This window comes from Chrysoperla carnea, chromosome 1, assembly GCF_905475395.1.
Source record: "Chrysoperla carnea chromosome 1, inChrCarn1.1, whole genome shotgun sequence".
Lineage (NCBI taxonomy): Eukaryota > Metazoa > Arthropoda > Insecta > Neuroptera > Chrysopidae > Chrysoperla > Chrysoperla carnea.
This window is the reverse complement of record NC_058337.1, coordinates 24706594-24732986: the sequence shown is the minus strand read 5'-3', so window position 1 is coordinate 24732986 and position 26393 is coordinate 24706594. Positions and strand designations below refer to the sequence as shown.

Here is a 26393-nt window from a genome sequence, read left to right as displayed (position 1 = left end):
TGTATCTATACTATATATAGTCTTATCGCTTGGTATTAAAATTCATTAAACTTACTTTTAATCTACCATCTCTTCGTGCAGCTCCACCAGAATTTATTTTTGATACAAAAACACCTTCATCAGCTTTATCAAGTGGATTTCCTCTTTGTCCTCTTAGTCCACCTTTTATGTGCATACCTAGTTTTTCCCCTTCTTCTTTTACGATGGTTAGTTCCTTTTTAAAAATAATTGAATTAATAATTTTATCCTAAATATTTTCTTTACTTAATTTTTGTGGAAATTAGAAAAGGAAGATTTGTTAAATTAAAACTGTTAAATCTAGAAATAATTAAGTAAAAATATTCATGCTATTGGTATGAGAGCTGGCAAGGTTTTCGAGAGTTTATTTTAAGATGGCTGAATTTCGGATGTTTCTTTTCTTATTGAACTTAAGAAAGGATGAAATACATCTTACATCTGAGAACGGTTGCAACCGCTGGCAAATTAAAATTACAGTCTTTAACTATAATACTAGTCACGCTAAAATGATTTAAATACGAATATCTGGCGCGGTGTTAGCAACGGTAAAACTGTCTGGCTTGTAAAAATGACTTGAAAAATCATTTGACAAAAATAGTCTTAAAATAATTTAAACTTAATAATTTTTCATGCCAGGCATACTTAATTCCTATCTAATTTCAAACTTAAAATAAATATCAAAAATCCAGCCGTCTTGAAATCAACTTTTTCATGATGTTGCTAGCTTCTTACCTATACTATATTAGAAGCCTTTGCTAACGTATACAAATCAAAAAATTTTAGGCAATTGCAGGATTTATACAAACAAATAAATATTTCTTAGCTGAATTCAATATTATGTTTTTACTTCGGAATTACCGCTTTTGCTTAACATCAAAATGGATAAAAAGATAACGGTGAAAAATTTTTATTTATATAAATATCTCAAAAAATAAGGTAAATCAAAATTTGACTTTTTGAAGTGATAAATTTAGGGAATATAAAGAAAGTAAATTTCTATTGAAGTAATTTTTGTTTAAAAACAAATAACTGTATTTCTAAAATAAAGTGAGTTTTGAAAAGATGTCTCTAAAAGTTTGTTTTAATTTTTTGATTTGTTTATACGTTATTTTTGTTTAAAGAAAGGCAAAATATTATTTAATATAAATTGCCAAGGTGATTGTTTCGCCAAATATATCTACACATGCGCGATATTATGAAATTTCTACTATCTAATATAATCGCGGCTTAAAAACAGTTCTGAAAAAGTGGATGATAAATTATCACACATAAAAAATAGAAGAAACGCAAAGCTACTTTTTTATAAGCAGTAGTAAAGATCTTTTTATCGGTTTGAAATTGAAAATTATTCAATACTATTAGAATTTACCCAAAAAATATAATTCCATTCATAGTATGGTATTTTAGCTTGAACGTTGTCATTGGTTGATGTGTGTAAATTTACTCACAATTTAATAATGCCATCTTTTTGTTTGTTTTGCTTTAAAATAACATAAATACTTGATGGAATTTTATGTATAATTTTAACCTAACGCGTAATCAATTTTAGGTGTTGTGTTTTTTCATTGAGTGATATTTCTAATATAGGTTTTTTTCCAAAAGTGACTTTCTGAATATTTCAGCTATTTCCGAAAGTAATCAAATTAATTTTCGTTATTTTTAAAATGGCAATTAATTTTCCTGCTTGAATCCTAATAAAAATCTTTTCAACAGTGCAACTTATCAAGGTCTAAAATAATCAACTTCTAATTATAAAGGTAGAAATGTTTGCCATATTTTACGCTCCACTCAGCTAGTGGGAATCGTTTTTATCACCTTTCTAGCTTTAAAAAAAATTAGTATTGTTTTTTCTCAAGTTTTTTAACCATTTGTTTTAATCCTTTTGTGAAAAATCTACGCCTTTTTTACATAAAATTGTTCTCTGAAGCTTTTTACTTCTTCACTGAGCTGGCTATTATACTCGATATGTCGATTTCTCAAATTTATGATTTAAGACTTTGTAACTTAGGGCAGCAATGGGAATTTAGCCTCTATGCAGAACTTATAACGAAACGTCGTTTAATCGATTTGTTCGAATCAAAAACGAAAGGAATTTTAAGAAAAATCGAGTTACTAAGGTTCGAATTATTGTAAATAACCTGTTTTGGTTTTTTAGTTTATTGTACTAATAATTTGGGTAATAGGCAAAACATCCAAAATAAATAGAAAATTGTATAGCTGTTTAAAAAAAATTTACAGCTGAAGTAGTTTTTACAAATAAATATTCAAATTTGCATCATTTTGTTTTGGAAAGCCATTTTTGAATAAAAAAAATCTTTTGTTTGTGTAAAAACGTGTTTAACGCCTAAATAATTTTGCTTACACTTTAAAAATGTTTATTTTTATGTGCAATAGACTTATATTTTTGTGTTTTATTAGTCTTGGATGCTTAGATTTATTAGAAAAAATAATGGTTGAACAACTGTGAATTATAATTATGACGAATTTCAAGCAACTTCGTGATTATTCGATAATATTGTCAGTCCATTAATGGTTACGGACAGACAATATACACTAAAGACCTTTATAAGACCGGGCACCAATCCCAACAATTTATGACAAAAGGAATTGTTCGTGCTATTTGGACAATTTTGGAGAATATAAACAACCAAGACCACGAATACGTAATTTTTAGTTAAATAGTATGATTCACGTATGTTAATGCATTGTTTTGTTTGACAATAAACTTTGATAATTTTTATACATACTTACCATTGCATTAAGACATTCAACTTCCAAAAGCTTGTAATGAAATGAATAAGTAAATAGTAGTTAGTCCAATAAAATGTACTTACTTCAATTAAATGAACAACTAATTTATTACAAAAAGCGTTTTAAAGTGCTTTGTTTTATTATTTTAAAAAATAGAAAAAGTGTTGATAAAAGTTGTTAAAATATTAAGGAATACTTTTCAGAAACGAGAGTGCTCAAAATTATTTATATTAATTAAAAAGTTTGGATGCAATTTTAAAAGTGTTAATTCAGTTAAAAAAATTATTTTAATTATACATGATTTATATACCTGGAAACCTTCAGGAAGAGGATCGTGTCGAATGGTTAATCGAATTTCATCACCAGGTCGTAATAATTCCATCACAGCTTCTTGATGTGTTGCATGCGTTACATCTGTACCATTTACCTTAAGAATACGATCACCCATACGTAATTTACCCGAACTTGCCGCAATACCACCAGGTACAATCTAAAATTAATTGTTTTACCAAATTGAAATTAATAAAAAAACGAAAGAGAATTAATTGATAATTTAGAACTTTTGTCCACCAAATCGTTCTTTTGTATCATAAGCACCGAGACGACATACAGCAATTGAGACTTAAAAGTCACGAAATCCAGTTCATTTGACTTTTAGACAAATATTTTCTAGAAAATGTTCATAAAACAATTCTAGAAATCGCTCTTCTCATAGGATTTTGGACGATATTTCTGAAATTATGGATTCAATCAAAAAAAAAACACGATTTTTGAATTCTTTGAATTAAAAAATTATTATGTACTTAGTTTTATCGAAATTGATTACAAACAATTTTTCCCGATTGTTTAAAAATTGTTTAAGGGGTTGTTTCGAAATTTGAATGGAACTGAAAAACTCCGAAATAGTATTTTAAGAGGATTTTAGACTTTAAATTGTCAATATTTTGTATTTGCAACCACATTTAAAAATTTTAACTGTAAAATAAAATTCTCCTTAATTCAAAAACTTACGTGTGAAATAAATATTCCAGGTTCCTTATTACCAAATGGTGTACATGAATGGTCCGTTCCACCAATAATACTGAATCCTAATGATCCCCCTTCTTTTAAGAGTATAACTTCCTAGAATATTTTTTAAAATATATTTTTTTGTTAATAAGAAACGTTGTTAAATAATTAATTTATGGTTTAAGAAATCATTTTAATATTTGAATCACTTAATATAACGGATAAAATAAATAAATTAATTATGGCTTTAAGACTACACATAGGAGTCTATTCCTTATTATTTAAAATTTTCATATTTTTTATTTACAAATTATAGAAGCAGCAAAAATTAAAAGTAAGAGAACAAAAACTACAATATCTAAATGGCTAGAAGCGAAAGTAATTATTGTGGCTAATTGGGCTTATCGAACTAAGGTTTCGAGGTATACATTAAAATATATATATATTTATATATACGTATATAAAAAGATTTCAAACCTACCTTATAATTACGAAGAGAACGTTGAATGAGAAAAGGAGAAGTGCACTTAAAATTTTACTTACCACCAAAAATGCAATAAAATCTAATTGAATGCTATAATTTCCACACCACCGTAGTAGTTTTGAGAAAATGAGGAAGGATGGTTTATTTTGGGACAGGTAATTAAAAATAATAATAATGTAGAAGACATGCTTAAGAAAGAAAAGTACCTCAAATACCAAAAGAAAATTGAAATAAAAAAATGTTAAAATGAAAATATAGTGCTGACTAACAGAAATAAAAAAGGGTTAAAAAATTAATGGTAATGTGTGTCAAGTGATTCTTTTTATTTTTGTTTTAATTCGGTAAATTTATCAATAGTATTTTCATATCTCTACAATGATAAATCCTACATCCAAGTGTATTTTTAATACTATTGTTTACGGCTCTAATACGCATGGTGAATTACAGATTAATATTTTCAAATAGTGAACGTTTTATCTAAGAAAATATTTAAGATTCTGCGCAATTAATATTAATTTTTGTTTTCGATAATAAGATTCCTAAATATCAACGTTTTTTTGTGATTCTTTCTAAAAATGCTGTTGTATTGGGAACCCTGCGAAGACATGGTTACACCTGGTGATAAACAAAGGTACTATTTTATGATTAATATTCCATGATAAATATGCCCTATTTTATTAAGAAAGGTAAATAAATTGAAAAAGCATTATTATATAAATTCTAAGAATAATTTTGTGCTTTGAAGTTAAATTTAGCCCGTAAAATATATCTGCTGTCGAAAGTTTGTTCTCTTTAATTAATTAATATTTAATTCAACGTATTTGAGTGGAAAATTTCACACCACTCACAAAATAAGTCATAGCCAAGTGCTTTTATTTTAGTCTTTCGTTAATTTAGAAAATTTTTTAATGTTGAAAAAATTAAAAGAACTGTTTTTTAACCCCTGATTAATCAAGGGAGCGTTATAAGTTTAATGTGGCTATCTATCTGTGTTTCTGTCTATGGCATCGTAGCTCCTAAACGCATGAACCGATTGTAATTTTGTTTGTTTGAAAGGTAATTTGATCGTGAGTGTTCTTAGCTATGTTGACTATAAGGTCAACTTCATCAACTAGAAAAGATCAAATTTCTTTAAACAAAAAAATTCAAAATCGGTTCATCCATTTCGGAGCTACGATGCCACAGACGAAAAGATCAGATGTGATTTGTGTCGGAGGTTTCTTTAATTTTTAATTTATATTTTTTCTTTAATCCATCTTTTAAATTTATGAAAAAATGATTATACTTAAGAAACTTGCATTTGATAGAGCTAATGGTTGCAGATAGGATCTAAATTTCGTTTCTAATTGAGTTTAATTTCAAAATTGTTACTTATTCTGAAAATTTAATACCGATTCCAACATGTGCATTAGCCGTACCGTAATATAAGATTTAAATTAAGATGTATATTTTACAATATCGTTAAAATCAATACTCATGGGTCCGAATTAGTTAAGGTAGTTTTATACAGAAAATTCTTGGAACTCAGTTACAGAAAACATAATTTTTGGTTGTTACATGATACTTAAAAAAGGTATAAAATTTTTTAATTTATTCTCAAAATTTTTGTATGAGCTAATTTAAAGAAAATCAATTTTTGAATAGAAATTGTCTCTTACGTTTTTAATTCTAGAGTTAATGGTTTCGGTGATAAGAAAGGAGTAAACTAATGAAATTGGTCTTTACCAAATTTAAATTCTGCATTTAATGAGATATGAGACTTAAAATTTTATAAGATTATTGTAGGAAAAAATTGTGGATTTAAAATGGTAATTTTTTTTTATAATGATTAATCGGATTTTGGTATAAAGCTTCCTTAAAATGATAATCTGTACTGATCGATGGTCGAACGATAGTAATTTCAATTGATTTTTTATTTCAATTTCATATGATTTTCTAAGTAAATTAATAAAAAATACTGGTGAAAATGAAAAGGTTAGCCAGCACTTGTTAAGTGTTGGATTTCTCAATTACTTACCTCAATAATTAGTGGCAGAGCAATTTGATTATCCGTGACACGAGTTACAACTGTCTCCGTGAAGGTACTCTTGGTAATAGTTTCTGTTACTTTGCCGATACCGGTAGGTGGCGGCGGGAATTGAATCCCACCAGGTGGTTCAGGTTGTTTTATCGTTACCGTCACTGTGGCTGCACCTGACTCACCATTCGTTGTAGATGTGGATGTCGAGGTATTACTATTTGGGGGTTTCAGGAAATGGGCGGGAATCATGGCTTGGAATTCTTCATTTGTTATAGGCTTCGGTAATACCTGAGCATCATCATCAGAGAGAGAAGATTTTGTATGGGCATTTTTTTCTGTTGTCTGTTGTTGTGCTCCGCCGGTAGGCTCCGTAGATGATGTGTTCGAGATTCGTCTAGGTGCTGGCTTTGGTGCATTTGCTAAACCGGTTGGTGTTGCTGTTGTATTTCCCTGTACTTTCCTATCTACATGATTTCCTATTCCATTTGTTTTTGGTATTTCTGTTGTTTTTAATATATTTTCTTGGCTTCCAGCACGAGATCCTTGTAATTTAACAGTTACACCAGGGGAGGTTTCACCGATGGAACGGCGATAATTTGGACGATTTGCCATATAACTATTTGCTGAATATAATCCAGAATATGGTTTTGGGAGACCAAATACACGAGGACTTTTTTCAGGTCCAGGACTGGGTGAAGGAGTAGTAAAGCTTCCAGGAATCCCTTCAGGAGGTAATAGTATCTCACGTTCAACAACTAATCGAACAAACCGTTCTAAACTTGTTAATAATGACACGGCTTGCTGATGTTGCGCATCTGTCATATCAACTCCGTTAATCTAGAAAAATTCAGAAACATTATTTTAAAAGCAAATAAACATATACATCGCAAATTGAACCCTGATAATGATAAGCGAAAAAAGTAGCTTGTCTTTAAATTCTAATAGACAGTTAAATTATAAAATTTTTCTAAACGAAAAACGAAAGACTCGGCCAAAACTTTTCTTGACAAAAAAAAAAAAAAAGGAACCGTTAAAGGGCAAAAAATAGTTTTTCTGGAAATTTATCAATTTCTAAAACTTGTAAACGAAAAAATAAAAAATTAGAAAACAATTTTTTAAACAAAATTTTTGAGAAATCTTTTTTTGTGGGAGCATAGTACCGACTGTCTAAATTCTAACTGCTGCTCAAATCTAACCTAAGCTAAACTAACACTAATAATTATTTTAGAAAAAAATAAAGTTTTTTTTAAACTTACACTTTTAACTTTATCGCCAACTTGCAGTTTTCCATCCTTATGTGCAACACCTCCCTCTGTAATTCGTGATATAAATATGGCGTCTGAATTATCTTTAAATGGTGGTGAACCTTTTCCACCCGCTATACTGAATCCTAAACCATGTTGATCTCGAATCAGCGTCGTGTGTATCATCACTTTTTGTGGTATTAAATTATTAATTGGCGGTAATGGTTCTGGAATATTTTTTTGATTGACTATCGTAGCGGTTGTTGGCGGTAAACGATCATTTCCTGAACTTTCAAAACCAGATGTAAGCACCGATGCATGTGAAGTAGCACTAGCCGCACGACTGGGTCCTAAACTTGAACATGCTGAATCTGGTCGTTGATAATTTGTTGGTGATGCAGATGTGTCACGTGAATTATTTATAACAGGAACTAATCGTGTCACTTCTCTACTAATGACTAGCACAAGCGTATCTCCAGAAGCTTTTAGCACCTCAACAGCATCATAATGATCAACATCAACTACGGAGATACCATTTACAGAGAGCACCTTATCGCCCACCTTAAGTCCTGCTAAATCAGCAGGACCACCTTCTGTCACCCGGGATATGAATATACCCTCATCGTCACCTTTAAACGGTGTCGAGCCATGACCCCCAGCTATAGAGAGCCCAAGACCTGATTGTGTTCGAGCTATATGTATTTCATATTTTTCTTCTCTTAATTCTATTGTTGGTTCAATGTCACCTATGAAACAAACAAATATTGCAAATATTTTAATAAAATTTCTTTTTAGAAAAAATTCCTTAAAAATTCTTTGAATAATTTTAAAAACAGTTGAAACGGTTAAGCAAGTACAAGTATTGATGCTGCAAACAAAATTTTGGCACTACCGTGTCCTTAAAATTGTTAGAAGGATTTATGGAAAATTAATTTTAATAATAATACGGACTTACAAGTGGCACAAAATGTTTTATGGTACAATCATGTCAAAAGTGTTCTGAGTGATGTTTTCTTCGATATTAATGGTTTGAAAAGCCACGAATTTTTTCAGAAATATAGTTTTGGACAGAAGGCAATAACTATGACAAAGATATTTATTATTCATTTTATTACATTGTTCTAATCTGTTCGACAAACACATTGAGCCTGAGGAGCAGTTGTGGCCTAATGTTAAACGTAATCAATCGCCGATTAAACCTCGTACTCATTACAGGCAATTCAGATTTAGCAATGAAACTGAATGAAATGTGTTAAGTCTTAAGAAACCGCCTGTCTTTTTTTTATTACATATATTTTGTTGTATTTATAAAAAAATGTAATAAAAAAGATAGTAGGTTTTTTTAACAATTAAATAATTTTTATTTATTTTACAATTAAATCATTTAACCGAACTTCACTTCTAAATCTGAATTGCCTATGGTTTTACGACATATGATTTATTTTTTTTTTAAACTAAAACTGGCACTCTGTTCGGACTCCAAATGGGAGAACGACTATTTTACCATCATCATCCTAACTCCTTCTTAAGACGGTTCTATATACATTTTTCAATGGCGTGAAATCATTATTTGATTGGCGTGAAACTTTCTAATTTTTTCTCTCTCCTCTTAAATATTCATTGGTGGAAAAAAATATGTATAAAGAAAAGCTGTTTTCCAGATAAGAATGGTTAAAGTTACATTTGAATTTCAAGCACTGCGATTATATCGTTTACTTTATCGATTTGAAATTGTCCTTGATAAACGGGAGAACTTTTTTAACGGTTTTTAACGGCAACTCTGAACTAACTTGATGAAATTATTACAATATAGACATTTATTAAACAATATCGTAGCAAAAATTGTCTTCTTGTACTCGCCTTGAACTTTTTTAAAATTATTCAAAGAATTTACACTATTTAAAAATAAATTAAGACACCATTTTTTTAGTGATTGTTACATAATAGAAAAACCTTTTTCTTGAAAGCTAACTCGTTTCTTTTGACGTTCATACGTCGAATAATGTTTTTGTACAACCGATGGTGAATTTGTTGGGCTTGAATTATTATGAATATTTGTTAAACTTAAACTTCTTTTATGTTTTTGTGTTAATGATTGAGATGATTTTTTCAATTTTTTATTCGTCTTTTTATCTTCATTTTGATTTAAAATTTTCAAACGTAATTTTATCATTTTCACATAACACTTTTAACATGAAATATCGACCATTATTAAATTACACTATAATTTTTCTGGGAGAAAATTGTATTTTTCATGATTAATAAAAAACCATTACACCGTTCAGTGAGTGTTACAATAAAATTAAATATCAATATGATAAAGTATGTTATCAAAAACACACAGGTAAATAAAAGATAAAAATTTTCAGTCATCCAAAACAACAAATTCCAATTTTATGATGCATTAATATTTAGTGTTGGATTTTTATTACAAAATACGCAAAGCGCGTGTAACCCACTAAAAAACTATCATAAAAATTTATCCAAGACCTAATTTTTTTTTGTTTCTTTTGATAAACGAAGATGTGCTAACTGTCGGTGAATGGTGTTTTGGTTTTATCAAGCCAAAAGCGTGAGTAATTAATTTTTTTTATATACATAATTTTTTTAATCGTGAGGAAATAGTTGATATAGATTTTTTTAAAAATAATAATGGATATGTCGAGTTTTGTTGTGTATTTACATTTTTTAAATTATTAATTGAGGTGAGTAACGATTTTTTTTATGAAATTTTTTATGTATTGCACATTTAATGCACAGTTTTAAATAATTTAGTTATATACCGAAGAACAGAAAACAGATAAATGTGATTGTAAAATATCCATATATATTAATATTGCAAAAAATTTAATGCGAGATTCTTTTCATCGATTACAATTTAAAAAAGCTCATAGAAAAATATGTTCTGAGACTTTCCAATTTCGAAACATGGAATGACGAAATTTGAAACAAAAATATTAACATGAAAATGGTTTGATTTTTGTTATATGAACTTTTTCACCTAACCTCGTCCTTTTTTTAGATTAAAATTTTGTTATCAAAAATTATCGAGTGGTTTTGATCAAATATTTTATTAGAAAACCAATTTTTTTAAACTTCCTTTTTCAAAAATCAGTGTACTTTTAAATTCCGACCTCAAAAGTATTATTTCCTCAACTAAAAAAACTTATTTTTATAGAGAAATTTAAATATCTTTACAAACTACTTTCTAGGCCGGACGTTTTATTCGTTCGAGTTCGGTAGGTACTGTTTTTACCAAATTTTTAGCTCTGAAACGTGAAAAATCTTTTAGCTTCTCCAGTTTGGCATTCTTTAGAAAGCATAGGATCTGATGCGAGTTTAGCAACAGAAATTACTCCACGAACGTCTGATAGTCATCCAGATATCTGATTCTATGTAAGCGAATGAAAACATTTAAAAAAATGAATTTTTTTCAATTTTCCTTATTTTCTATTTAAGCCAATTTTTTTTAAAAGTTCTATAAATAGATAAAGATATTCTCAGTTCTGGAGTAATTTTCAAAACTTTATTAAACTAATCATCAATGTAAATTTGTATAACATTTTAATTCTCGAGCTTTTTTTAATTTTAAAATAAAGTTTTGGGAATCAGGTAGCCCATACTTAATGTAAATTTTGGATATCGAGTCCCTGTGAGCCTTTCTATGATTTCTGTCTCACACGCATCGATTTAAATGCACGTTTTACAGATTTTCGCTAGAATTACACAATGTTAAATAGCGCTGAAAAACGTGCGTTGAAATTGAAATTCATAAATGTCAACGCTCGTGATAGAGGCCTAAGTTGTAGATTATGTATAGAGAAAAATTATATTTAATATTTGAAAAAATTAATTTAAAAAATATATCACATTTCTATTATAAAGATTTATCAAAATTTAAATGATTTGAAAAAAAAAACACACTATAAATACGAACTAAATATCACAATTAATAATTGCAGATTTAATTACAAAACTGGAAATTAAATAACAACAATAACAATGCACATATAAATTAAAAACAAAACACTTTTTTATAATAAACAATACACATTAATTGTTATTTTAAAAACAATAAAATAAATATATGCTGATAAAGATAACAATTAATTGTTTTGATGACACAAGTTATAATAATTATGATACACTAAATCGTTATCGCAAATATTAATAAAAAATATTAATAAATCAATAAAACAATCATTTAAAGAATCCACAAAACTATTTTATTGAATAATTTTGAAAAAAAAAAGAACAATCACTGATTAATATAATATTCATCACATATTGTTGATATTAAATGCATAATATATGCTTAAAGCGTGGACTATTTTATCACAGATATCAGGTATGAGTGTACATTAAACATAGGTAAGTACGGTTTCAATTGGCGCAGACTCATATAATTTTTTACTGATGAACTGGACTTATTTCTAGCCCGAGTTTCGAAACTTCGAGCTATTTTTACATTTTCACCACAAACTACCAAATCTCCCTGAAAGTATAATTTTCATAAGTAAATATTTAAAACTTTATTTTTTTATTAACGAAAGTGTATTGATTATATGTATACATACAATGTCTTAGTATTGTACACTGTTCACGAATATAGCAGCATGTTTTTATGTGGTTGGCTATAACGATTGTATTACCTTTTTTCGGCAAATTGAATGAAATTGCACAAAACATCAATTTGATTAAACTACATTTATTTACTAAAAAATTTGAAAATTTGAAGTGGCAAAAGAACCACTCTATTCTGTATTTTTTTTTTTGCGGTCTCAGCAAATTGACTTTCTTCCTGTTTATTAAACTACCTGATCATTAAATTTAAGTGACCTACAGAAGGAAACAGAATAAAATTTTAGATTTTCCTGAGGCATTTATTTTTTCCTTCCGCTATTAATATTTTAACAGCAGCAATTTGTCATTCATTGACTGAAATGGGGTCGAGATACTCTATTTATATATTATATACTCGACATTTTTTGCTTATTTAATAATATATAATTTTTGATTTATAATATAAAATAATAGTAATTTAACGTGTAAACTTACACATTACTGCAGTATACATACACAGATTTAAAACCTAACCAGTACATCAGTATTTAATTCTTTCTTTTTTTCGTGAAACGAGCTATAAAAATAACTATAAAGTTTGTTTTCATATAATTAATAAACACTCAAAATTTTTCCTAAGCATTTTAAACGAAAATTGCTCCGAGATTTTGGTTTTTGTATACGATTATAGGGAACATCCCAGATTATAAACAACAACCACACCTCCAATAGGGTAGTTTCCTGATGTCGAATTTACCATATTACCCATAAAATTGTAAAAGTAGACTTGATACAATAACAAAATTTGAAAGTTAAATTAAAATTGATTAAAAAATGAAGAAGTTAGCCATTCAAAGATTGTTTTCTGTCTCTTTTTTGAAAAATATCATTTTATAACTATATCGTGCAATGACGCCCCTAGTCGATATTTTCCTCTTTGTTTAATTAAAAAAAAATTAAGTCAACATCTCCATTGACAAATTTGATTAGAACATATTTTTGTGCACATCATTTTTACTATTTTCTTAAGAGATAAAAAAATCGAAAAAATAACGACAATATTTTTGTTTCCAAATTTTATAAAACTTGATATTTAGGGTAATTTTGATCTAAACAATAGAAAAATCGGATTCATTTAACGACTCGATGTATAGTTTTTTTTAATTATTTCCAAAAGCGTGTACGAAAAGCTTCTGTTTTGGAGCGATTATCAAGAAATCTTGAAAAATACTGATCGTACCACTTATTTTTTTATCGAAAAATTAGTAACTTTTCTCCGAAAATTTTTTATCAATTTCTATTTTTGCAAATGTAAAATCAAATATCGAAAATTGAGATCTAGAAAAGAAATTATCAAACAAAAGTTATTGTTTTCCAACAAAGAACAATCTTTTACGTAAGATATGTGTTATCATTTAAAAAAAAAAAAAACAAAAACAACGTTGATCTCTGTGAAAACCATGAAAACATTCCCGTACTTTTAAAAAACTGAATTTTCATTCCACCTACAAATAAGCCGATAAATTTTTTCGAGTTTTATGATTATCCATTTCCTTTTTCGAAATTTAAGTGTAGAAACATTTTTAAAAATCATCCTGTGTATAAAACTATTGATGAATCTTAAAATTTTTCGAATATACTAACCCCTTAAATTGTCGCTTTACAATTTTGATTCATGTTCAAGTCTAAGAAAATTATGATTGATATATTTATTTATTCTTCCTATGACTTACACCAATTTAATAATAAATTAATAATAATATTTCAAAATATTCCAGTAAAAATAATTGATTCATGCTATAAAAATTTGAATGATAAGAAAAACCATTAGGAAAAAATATTAATAAAATATTTGAAAATTTGTATACTTTTGAGAGACGAATCAAAATTTTGTAATTATTATTTTTTTCAATACTATGAAATTTTAGTTACAGTGTCTGTTTATTTAAAAAGAAAAAAATAGAATGACATCATTTTTGTCATTTTATTTTTATTACCAAAGAAAGTTTTTTTTTTCTGTTTGGTAATTTGTTTTGTATAATTTTACATACGTGTAATGAATTTTAAAACTGCATAATAATTTTTCAATTTTCTCTACAATTAATTACAGTCATGCATGTCATAATGAAGGTACATATTACGTTTTAATTTTTACTCATCATTTTTATTTTTTTAAATTAATTGAATGATGCACAAAAGTAGTTGATTAATAAATAAAAATAAGCCGTTTCCTACCCGATCACCCCCAGAAATGTAATACATCCAAACCTGCCAGGTACCGACTTTTTCTGTATAACCCCTTAAAGTGAGAAACAAAGACACTTCTTCCTTCCCAATTTTTATTGTAGATCGTGAAGGGGATTAATTTTAACAAAATGTATATAAATTTATGAATAATTGTTTGGTACTAACTTATAAAAACAACTTATAAGTATATATATCGTATACATACGAAGTCTAAGTATTACGTACAATAACACGCCTGATGTGACAAAAAGTGTATGTATATATGAACATGAACATGTTTTGAATTTTTTCCCCTATTTTTATACCAAAAATAAATATATCATAGTATATTAAGTTTAGCCCCAAGTTTGTAACGCTTAATATTGATGATACGAACAAAATTTTGGTAAAGGTGTTCATAAAATCACCTAATTAGTTCATTTCCGATTGTCTGTCTGTCCGCCTGGTATCACAATAACTAAAAACCGAAAAGAGATGTCGAGCTGAAATTTTTATAGCGTACTTAAAACGTAAAAATTGAGGTTGAGTTCGATAATGAGCAACATAGGTTAATAGGGTCTTGGGTCCGTAGGACCCATCTTGCAAACCGTTAGAGATAGAACAAAAGTTTATAGTAAAAAATGTTCTTTATAAAAAAATAAACAACTATTGTTTGAAACTTTGTTTCGTAAACAACACTTTTTACCCGAGAGGGCGCAAATTAGGTTAGAACAAATGTTGTATGTATGCGTGTATTGTATTGTATAAAATATACATGTTTTATGTATATGTATGTGTTTGTTTATTACGATGTACACTGAGGAAGTGAGAAATTATTTAATTACTTGTCCTACATGAACTTTCCTGTTTATCTTTCTTCAAACAAAAGCTTTGATCAGAAATATAACAATTTTTTTTTTGGTAAATTTTTGAAACATTTCCATATAATTGAAATCAGTGTGTGAAAAGCGATTTTTGTGTTGTATTTCGGAATTTCTTTTAAATGTAGGTGTAAATTAAATATTTCAAAACACGTGTTTAATCTGATAATAACCAACTGATAACATTTTTTCCAGCGACCTTGTGTTAAATTTAAAATGTACACAAATAGAGGTGTATTTTTAATAAATATCTCAATTAGTGAAAAAATATTTAAAGACCAGAAGCCAAATTGAATTTTTTGAGTTGATCCTCATAAAAAGACAAAAATTTTTCATCGAAACCATTTTTTCGAAAATCGTCAGCTTTCGAAGGAAATGCGACTTAAAAATATATCGTAATTTTGCCTAATTCTGTGAGCGTTATTGTAACAAATATTTCAAATCGTTTAAAAAAAGAAAATTTCGTCACATTTATAATCCTTTTTTTGATCGGATTTTTCAAAAGCGGGAAAAATTATGTAAAATTAAATTATTGAATCTGTAAACTACCTTTAAACGGTAGAGAAATTAAAACCTTCATAACAATGACTTTAAATAATAGCATTTACAGTTGAGTTTCGATAATCGAGACTGCATAAAAACCAGGGATGTCTGATTACTGAAAATATATGTAAAAATTCATAAATAAAATAAAGCCAGCATTGGAATGTATGTGTTTAAGCGAGACTGTATACACAGCATTAAACACATGTTATTGTGAAGCTATTATGTTTTTTTAATCATAACAATGAATAATGTTACATGTATATATAAAAAAACAATATCATCTTTGAGTATTAGTTGAGAGCGATGTGGAAAGTGCGGACGGGCCAGGGTTGCCAGATAGGGCGACTTATCGCCTTTTAGGCTACTTTTGACAATGCTCGGCGATTAAAATTTTATTGAAGGCGACTCGTCGCCGATGGGTGACTTTTGAAATTAAACAATGAAATGGAAATTTTTTTCCAATTATTTTTTTTTTAAATAAATGGCTATAAATGGCTATATTATTTTGAGTTGCGATACGTATTTAAAAATTTGTTGAATAATAATAATGATAATAATTCTATAATTCTTGATAAAACAGAATTGAAAAAAAAATTTATTTCATTTTTACTAGTTGAATTAATCGCGGCGACTTTAGCGCTACGGATCGGTGACGAGCCGAAAAAAAACCTGGCAACCCTGCGACGGGCAAAAGTGTTCCGATTACTGGTCGTTTCCGATTATGAAGACTCTACAGTACAATTATCCGTAAATCACTGATAGTAAAAGGCACAATTCAAAATTCCTTACTTCTATATGTGTTTACACTCCCACTATAACGATTATTCATTTTAATACAGACAATTTGCTAGCAATCTTAAATAAAAACTAGAAAATCACTCATCTTATATATTATTATAAAACAACTTTTATTTAACACCATTTATCTTCATTTTATTATTTTTAAAACAAAGAAAAAATAAGAAATGCGATTAAACTTTATAAAAAAATAAAACCACAAATAACAAATATTACCACCATGAAACCATCGTTGTCTGGTTGATTTAATTGTGTTATTATGAAGAACTTGCATGATACCCGCCCGCTTTGTTGGTCAATTTCCATTCTAAAAGTAAAAACCTTCTCCTCCCTTGCTCTCACTTATCGCCTTCCCAAACACTCGAAATAGTCTTTATTATGAATCCAAACACAGAAACTCACTTTACATTTATAATATATAGCTGTACCGTACCACGCTTGGCTGTAAGACGTTATGGTTGCATAGAAATAGATGAGAAATATCTAGTAAATTTTATGAAATTTGATAAACCCCCGATAAAAGAGTTCACAACTTTTAAATGGCTAAAGAGAGTTTCATGCAACTTACAGTTTTTTAATGTACACATTATGCCCTTTTATTTGATACCCCCACTTGGGTAAATTTAAAACGACTCACTTTTGTCTAAAATTTTTACAGCGTGCTTAGCACGTAAAAATGGAGGGTTAGTTCGTAAATGAGCAACATAAGTCGATTGGGTCTTGGGTCCGTAGGACTCATCTTGTAAACCGTTAGAGATAGATAAAAAATGTTCCTTATAAAAAAATAAAAAACTTTTGTTTGGAACATTTTTTCGTAAACATCACTGTTTTCTCGTGAGGGAGTATGTATTATATGAGAGTATCAGTTATATATGTGTGACATGTATGTATACTCACTGTCAAAAAAAATGCCATAGTTAAAACATTCTAAGCGTACTCATCATATGTTATGTTATAATAGTAACACTTAGAATGTTTTAAAACGAGCATTTTTTTTGACATTGAGATATGTGTAATGTGACAATGTAATGAACACTGTCTATACATGGTATTTCAACAATTAACTCAGTCAATTGTTTGTTTTCATTTGTTATATTATTAATTTGAGTTTTAACAAAATGATCATTTATGTAATAAAATTGCCTATATTAATAAATAAATAATAACATTATTCAAAAATACAGGCAATATTATTTGTATTGTTGATACAAACTTAACATTTTAACTCGAGTTATATAATTAAACGATATAGAAATTATAAATATTTCCACTAGTGGCGCTGAATTCGATTCTGCACGCAACGAATGTCACGATCATAACAAATTTACATAGGTGTATGATTTTGATTATTTATTTACCTTTTAAATGAAATATCAATCTCATAACAGGGAATGTTGTCATATGGGCTTAATATTTATTATTAAATAAGTAAAATATTATAGTAGACAAATATTTTATAACGAAACCCGGATTCGAACCACAGATGTTTTCTATCTGGATTTGGAGACTAAGGAATCATTAAAAGATATTTGCCAGTTTTTTTAATCTAACAATGAGTTGTCTTTAAGTCTATATTCGGTGCAGAATTCATACTATATCATTACTCATTTCTGATTTTATGAACCAGAACTACTAATGAAACAACTTCTTTGTCTACTTAATTTGACAAATAAGTCATGAAAATATTAGACACAACAAAAAAAGAGTTTCACAGGTCATACGATATTTTTTGATAAAATTAATGCAGAGAGAAGTTCGAAGCAAGCACATCAGTTTTTTCATTCTAGCAATGAGTTTGAGGCTTCATAGCTCCCAAACGAATAGACTGATTTCAACGCGTTTTTTTAAACTAAAAGATAGTAGAATCGAGATTTTCCAATAATTATATAGGGAATTTCCCGAATTGGTTTGATAATTTCATAGATATAAGTACTTATTTAATATTTACAATTGTAAATTTTTTTATATTTGCTGTTGATCAATCACCAACTGATGTAGACACGTGTTTCTTACATGGTAGTTTGATGACGTATCTAAGTGCATGTTTTTACTCACACAATCAATTTGTAGTAGTATTAAAGTTCAAAAAGCTACAATTAAAACTTGAATAAAAACTCCAAACGATTCTTGAAAAATACAAATAAAATAGTTTCAAATTATTCTCGATCCTTAAGTACGCACAGGGTCCGCTAATTAGCCAACATAAATTTTTCGCTACTCGGGCGAATACTCTTCGTAAATAATATTGACATGGAAAACAAGTGAAAATAAACAATTCACTGAGTTAATTGTTGAAATACCCTGTATAATGTTGAATATAAGTGCTTGCATTATTTTTAACAAATTAGAAAAGTTTAAAAATCCGAACTACCCGGATAATTCAGTGAAGATAATTTTATTATCTTTTATAATACTAAGATTACGGATTACCCGGATAATTCAGAGAAAATCATTTTATTTTCCTTTTAATACTAAGATTACGAACTACCCGGATAATTCAGAGAAAATAATTTTAGTATCCTTTTTAATACTAAGATTACGGATTATCCGGATAATTCAGAGAAAATCATTTTATTTTCTTTTTAATACTAAGATTACGAACTACCCGGATAATTCAGAGAAAATCATTTTATTTTTCTGGTAATACTAATATTACGGATTTTATTTTCCCTTTAATAATGATGTCTGAAAAATTTTACCGACACCGTTGATAATGTTACGAAAATCATGAATGGGTAAAATTAAAATATACTTATCACTTGCAAATCATTGATAGCAGAAAAAAAACATTCTTACATATGTTCACATCCCCACCAAAACGATTTTTCATATTTTCTAATTTAGAAAAATCTACTAATCTAAATAAAACATAAAAAATCACTCATCGAAGAAACCCACTTATATTTTACACAAAACATTTAACTTTATTTAAAAAACATTTAAAACAAAGAAAATCGATAAAATTATATAGATAGATAAATAATTAAAAAAATAAAAAAAAAACCACAAATAATAAATATTACCACCACGAAACCATCGTTGTCTGGTTGAATTAATTGTATTATGAACAATTGTCGCCATTCAAACAGAAAATTTAAAACATGTAAACAAATACAAAATTTTATTTCAAATTAACACCATAATCAATATTTAATATTAATCACTAAAATAAAGAATATATCACACAAACAAAACGAAATATCAAACTAGAACTACTAAAAAACACTGAGGTAAAAACAATCTGTAAATAAAGATTGAGTTTGCAATATCACGATTACAACAACATACATGATTTTGATTATTTATTTACCTTTTGAATGAAATACCAATGTTATAACAGATGATGATGTCATATGTGTTTATTATTAAAGAGGTAAAATTTATGTTTACAACACAACATTTGCACCTATTTACACTTTTATCAACCAAAAAAAATTAATTTTATATGCTTATTTGACCATTTAATTATATGATTTAAGTGATTCACTCGTGATTATATTGTTATTAATTTGATAATAGTTTTAATTAATGACATATTTATTTTTGAATTTAATTACATCATTTAATACGTTTTTTTATTTTAATATCTAATTTAAGATATATTTTTTTACCTATCTGTAATTATTGTTAAATTAAGTAGGTATTAATTATTTTATATTTAAGTAGTTAATGAGTATTTAAAGGATGCTCAAAAAGTAAATTACTTGTAAATTTTATTTTCTTATGTTGTAAATTTTCCGAATGTGTAATATGTGCAATAGAAAACAATGATATCGATTTTATGCAATAAATTAAGTTTTTATTTTTATTACCAGCATTGTATTTACAAGTAACTATTCCATCCTCGCCTTAGAATAAAAAGCTTTGTATCTCCAAAAAAAGAAAAAAATGTTTTATTGCTTTATTATATAGAAATACATTTCTTATTAAGGAAATATGCAAGGATTGAATAATACTAGGGATTTCAATAAAACTTTATAAATACATTTTTTGAATCGCAAAAAATTCCTAGGTCATCGGGCCTTTTATTATTATTTTGCTATTCAAAGTTGACTGACTGAAAAAATGGTGAATCATATGGGTTATCCTTTTCAATTGGGTATTTCTATATAAAAAAATCTAGAGAGTGATAACAAACTATCTAAAACATTAAGACAAACTTGTAGTTTTTAATAATACCATAAAAATATAAGGTTGTCAATGATATAAAAACAAAATTTTAATTTAATTATGAGGTCATCGAAGATCCATCATTTGATAAACAGAGACGACTATAGTTAGAGTATTCATGATTGAAGAGAGATATCTATATTATCAAATTTATAAGCATCACTTGCACAAAATATATTATATATTTTTGTAGTTGCGTGGTATTGTAAAGCTAAAAGTAACATATTACTTGACTACAAAGCATGTCTTTGGTTTATATGTATGTACCGTGCATATAAACCAAAACTTTTTTACAATACTATAGGGAAACAATCGCCTTAAGGTATTTCCAGCATGATATTTGCAGTTCCTATGCTAAAACTATGGAAAACGCACTTTTTGACATAATTTAACGAATATTTGTTCACAGACTAAAAATAGGGCTCACAATTAAATCCCAGAGTTTCAGAAATTTTGACCGTTTAAAACACAGAATAATTAATGCCTTAGTTCCAAATTATGACCAAATTATGATTTTTCAGCTGATCAAAGATTCTGCAAATTCGGGATCTCACAGCTAACATTATTCTGAATCTGTGAAGAAACAGGCCAAATCAGGAGACAAGTGCTTTCATGTTGGAAAGTAAAGTTAGGTATACAAAAAGATAATTTTGTATAAATTAAGAGTTTTTATTCTAAGTTGAACCATAGATAAGTTAATGATATTTAGAAATCATAGAAAATTCGGGAAAAATTAATAAATTTAAATTAACATTCACAAATCAAAAATTTAATCTTTTTTGGTACATGCGAAAACCTAGACCCCTTAGAAAAAATTCGAATTCTCATATTTCCTCCCAAATGGCAGACCTGGTAAAAACAACTGCTTTTTGTTCAGGAAGTATTTTCAGACACCCCATTTTTTTTTTATAAAAGGGGTTGCCAACTTTTTTAAAGAACCAGTTTTAAATGCTTTGTAAAATGACGTTGTAATCTATACAATAATACAACCAATGAATTTTAACCGGAAATTTATTTTAACCGGAAGAGAAAAAAAATTTATTTTTAATCGCACGCAAAATAAAAATTTTTTATGTAATTGTTAAAAATATACAATATACGAAAATATTAAAAAATTAAGATTATTTTTCTTTTCAAATGCTTGTATATTTTTTATCGATTTTCAAATAAATTATTGAAAAAAGCAAAATTGGCGGAATTTCAAATCGGCGTGGCCTACATAAACTGTCATCTTTTAAATAATAGATTCGACAGACCAATTTTCAATTTCCAATTTAGAGTAAATTAAATAAATTCAATTAAATTAAATACACATTGTGTAAATTGTCTTTATCAGTATTTCATTATTAGCATATAAATATCTTCAACCAATAATTTCTACCCTTAATTTCACAAATGAAAACATCTAAAAAAACAAATACACCCCAAAAGTAGACAAAAATATATGTTACAAATTTCAAAATTAATAAAAAAAATTATTTTCCGTTAGTCACGTTGTCTACAGGAGAAACAGTTTAACTTTATGTATTTTTTTAGAATTGAAAAAATCGATTATTTAAAAAAAAATAATTAAAATATTTTTTTTAATTTTCCTTATCGTCTTCGTACCATATTATAAAAATGTTTTAGACTATAAGCACGATAATATTTTTCATGCCTTTTAGTCAAATAATGTGTTATTTTTAACTCGAATGTACACCGCGACGTATTCTCGTAATAAATTTTGTGTATCAAGTCAGTTTTAATATAGACATCTGTCTTCAACTATCAATACTCTAAAAATAGTCGTTTCTGTTCAACAATAACATTGATCAACATTGCGTTATTATATTAGCTTATTATTATCGTAGCTTGTTAAAACAAAACTTCTCCTATGGTCTCCATTAATTATCCGAACTTTAATTAAATAGATCTCGAGTTAGAGACGATCAACCTACTTCAAATTTTTATGGAAATTGTATTATAATATCCTTAATAAGTATTTTAAAAATTTATAACTTTCTGACACTATGCTTATGATATATGATGAATGAACACTGAACAGGCTCATTTCATTGTAGGTTTTTTTTACAAATGTATCAATTTGATGACATTTGGCATGGAACTTATTGGCTAGGAGCATAGTAGATGGAGGCGACAGCTAAATCAACCAAAGCGCTGTTATCTTATAAAACTTGCAATAAACCTGAGGTTTTATTTAAAATATGACTAACTTTCAATCGTTCACAAGTAAAGGGTATAGTAAATGTCCAATTAAAATTATTGAAAAGTAACAATTAGACTGGTTGCATTAGAAATTGTGAAAATAAGAGACGAAATTGCATTAATAATATTTTTTAAATGTAAGTTAACATAATTACTTATTTAAATTTGTTACAAAATAATATTTAATTTTCAATGTAATCCATATATACAAACCATAAACTTATATAGACAATACAATTATATTAATAAAGTAATTTAAGGTTACCATGGAAACAGCCTGAAAAAAAACTCACGCACGGTGCCAATAAAACATACATGTAAAACAATTGCATACACGATACACCAACAAAATAAAATATCTTGTAATAGGTCAAAAAACCGGATTTACAAATTGAATTAAAAAATATATAATGAAAGTAATCAAAACATCTAACAAGTTCATAAAAGAATTATACCTAATAGGTATAACAAATGAATAAAAATACATAATAGGTATTCGACTTGTAGGGGATTACAAAACACGTCAAGTCGTCAAGTAAAAGTAAGATTACTTAGTTTCCCTTTATAATTATATGATGTGAAAATTTTCAATAATTTTATGCCAGCCCTGATTCTTATTAATGTTTTTATTCTAGTTTTTTCTTTTTTCATAATCATAAACATTTATTAAAATGACCTTGGTGAAAAAATCATAATATAATATAGCTATAGAGGTACACTAATAGTAGATACAAATAAATACATGTACAATAATGGAATTCATTATTACAAATTGTACGTTTTTTTTCCTAATGAATAATTTTTAGTTCAAAGTTAAATAGATAAACATTTGTCAATGTTTGTAATTTTTACTTCTATGTACAAGAATATTCAATTATGGTCACATGAATCGCGGTTTGTGAGGTTAGGTTAGATTAGAGTGGATGTTTTGCGATGATACACACTTACATAAAAGGGTCGGTTGTGATACCGAAAAATAACAGCAGGAGTGCTTTGACGTCAATAATCATTAGGTCGAAGAAACCGTCAAAGAAAGGCTGGCCTATCTCCTCTTGGCAAGTGACAGAAAAGAAGACATCGTTTCTTCCTCCTGCCCTCTGTAACAGTTCCTGCAATAATCGTAATACACTGTCATCAGACGTTCAGCGTCCCTGCCGAAACAATTTTACTCATAGAGACCTTTTGAAACGTTATACAATCTTCGGAACGCCTATGATTGTACTCAAACCATATCTGTCGTTTAGTACCTCAACTGGATGCCTATTGATGCTTGTGCCCAGCAGCTTTGTGCCATTTATAGTAAACTCGTCGGCTTCACAATTCCCTGGAATGTACCTTTGTACCGGTACCCATGCCAGAAGGCGCGGTAAGTTTCCATCGAATATCGGCATCATTATTGGCAAATTCAGTTATGCGATAATTGTTAGTGTACAAATGCAATTATTTTATAAACTACGTACGAGTTTCAGTAGACATTCAATTAAAGCCTATTTAAAAACTGTAGCAATTTACTATAATGATGTCCAAAATACGCAAAACATAATTTCACCAAAATTGAATTAAATTTATTAAAAAGACGTTTAATTGTATTCGAAAATTAGAGTTGTTTGAAAATAACGCTGGTTCTTTATCTTAAACTTTCAAATTAAAAAAATCTTTTAATTAAATTGACGGCGACCTGTCATAAAATTAGCATAAAACTCGTGCGATATAAGACGTGTGTAAATGAAAATTTTTTAAATTGTATTTCTCCTGTGAAAAATGCATTTTCTACTTTGAAATTCTAAATTCACATTTTGAGAATGAAGAGAGAAGGGGGTTCGGGTTTTAGAACCGATTTAATATTCAAACAAATAAACAAATCATTTTTAAGAATAAATTTATCCATCAATTTTATTTGTCTTCAAATCTTTTATTACACTGTTCAAAAATTAATTATGTTTTTTATTGAGAGAAAATGCTCTAATTTTAGTTTGCCAAGTTTAGTTTGTACACAGAGATCGCTAGAGTATTTAACCAAACCATTTTTTTAAATAAAAAAATGATAAATTTGTGTGATGAAATTTAATCATTGACTGCGGACATGAACAAACAGCATACAATATAATATGTTATTGGCTTATTTGAATAACGATGAAGGACAACAATAGTGAATTAGTTAATTGTTATATCTAACCTATGATGATGCTTTTGAACTTATATTATTAACAGATTGATTCTGAAATACCTTAGGATTAATTTTAATAGTTTTTTTTATTTAAACAAATAATCTGCTTAGTAGAATGGAAACACTTTGGAAAATGCCTTCGGCTCGTTTAGAAGCGTGTTGTGCCAAGAAATTTCAGTATTAACGTTTACTGAACAATTAATTTTGGCAATATACAATTTTGACAATTAATTTTGGGAGTATGTAAAGATATATTCTCATCCCATGAGAGGTTAGAATACTATCCAAGAGAAGGCGCTATTATAACTCCTAATCACTGTACGTTCGAATGTGGTTCGCCATCGAAATCGTTAGTAACAAAATGTTTAAAGAATCATCAATATAATTTGAATGGATCATTTCGTGTGATTAAATTTTTGAGGTGTGCATTTATAAAATAAATTAAATGGTCAATCACCTGTTTGCAGAATAGAATTAGGAATTAGACAATTTTTGCATGTACATTGTACTTCTAAATTTTCGATAAATATACGTAGACCTTGAAATGACATTGTCAAAATGATTGTTGTTCATAAAATTACAGTCTGCTTTTCTGCCGTGAACACAATAAATCAAAAACGAAAAAAATTTGAAGATCAAATTTTTATAGCGCGACCCATCTTTTAAACCATAAGAGGTAGAAGAAAAGTTTAAATACAAACAAGTGAAAACAAACAATTGACTGAATTTAATTGTTGAAATACTCTGTATAGAAAGTGTTGAATGTCAGTGCTTGTATTTTTTTTTATAAATTAGAAGAGTATAAAAACTACACACAATTATGCTGGCCTTTCGGCAGCCGTTTATTTGGATTTCGAAAATTTTCGAAAATATTTTCTTGAATTTTTATCGTTTTTCGAGAATGTTTCACAAGGCTTCTAGTTGAAGCTACTTGCAAATTTTCAACTCTATATTTAATAGTTTTGGAGATTATGGACTCCAAAATTTTGTCTTAATTTTAGCCTTGACGGGTAAGCAGTGATGTATGCGAAAAAATGTTTCAAATAAAAGTTGTTTATTTTTTTATAAGGAACATTTTTTATATTTAAACTGTAGTTCTATCTCTAACGGTTTACAAGATGGTTCTTACGGATCCCAGACCCCATACCCAAATTAACCTATAGTGCTCTTTTTCACATTAGACTTAATTTTTTACGACCTAAGCACATTATAAAATATTCAGCTTGATATCTGTTTTCGTTTTTGAAATATCGTGTTTCCAGACGGACGGACAGGTAATCGGAAATGGACTAATTAGTTGATTTCATGAACA

The 26393-nt window shown here is 27.9% G+C and overlaps 1 protein-coding gene across 7 annotated transcripts in view; it reads right to left on the bottom strand.

Annotated features, from left to right (window-relative positions):
• LOC123305000 (protein lap4) overlaps positions 1 to 26393 on the bottom strand; it is a 236780-nt gene that overhangs the window by 19007 nt on the left and 191380 nt on the right. For 6 of the 7 annotated variants that reach the window (XM_044886588.1, XM_044886589.1, XM_044886584.1 and 3 more), the window contains 5 exons: positions 7538 to 8271; positions 6279 to 7118; positions 3781 to 3891; positions 3080 to 3259; positions 56 to 214 (listed from right to left, as the gene is read on the bottom strand). In XM_044886588.1, the coding sequence (XP_044742523.1) occupies positions 56 to 214; positions 3080 to 3259; positions 3781 to 3891; positions 6279 to 7118; positions 7538 to 8271 (2024 nt within the window). The remainder of the gene's footprint in view (positions 1 to 55; positions 215 to 3079; positions 3260 to 3780; positions 3892 to 6278; positions 7119 to 7537; positions 8272 to 26393) is intronic. The other variant, XM_044886587.1, reaches the window with a different exon arrangement.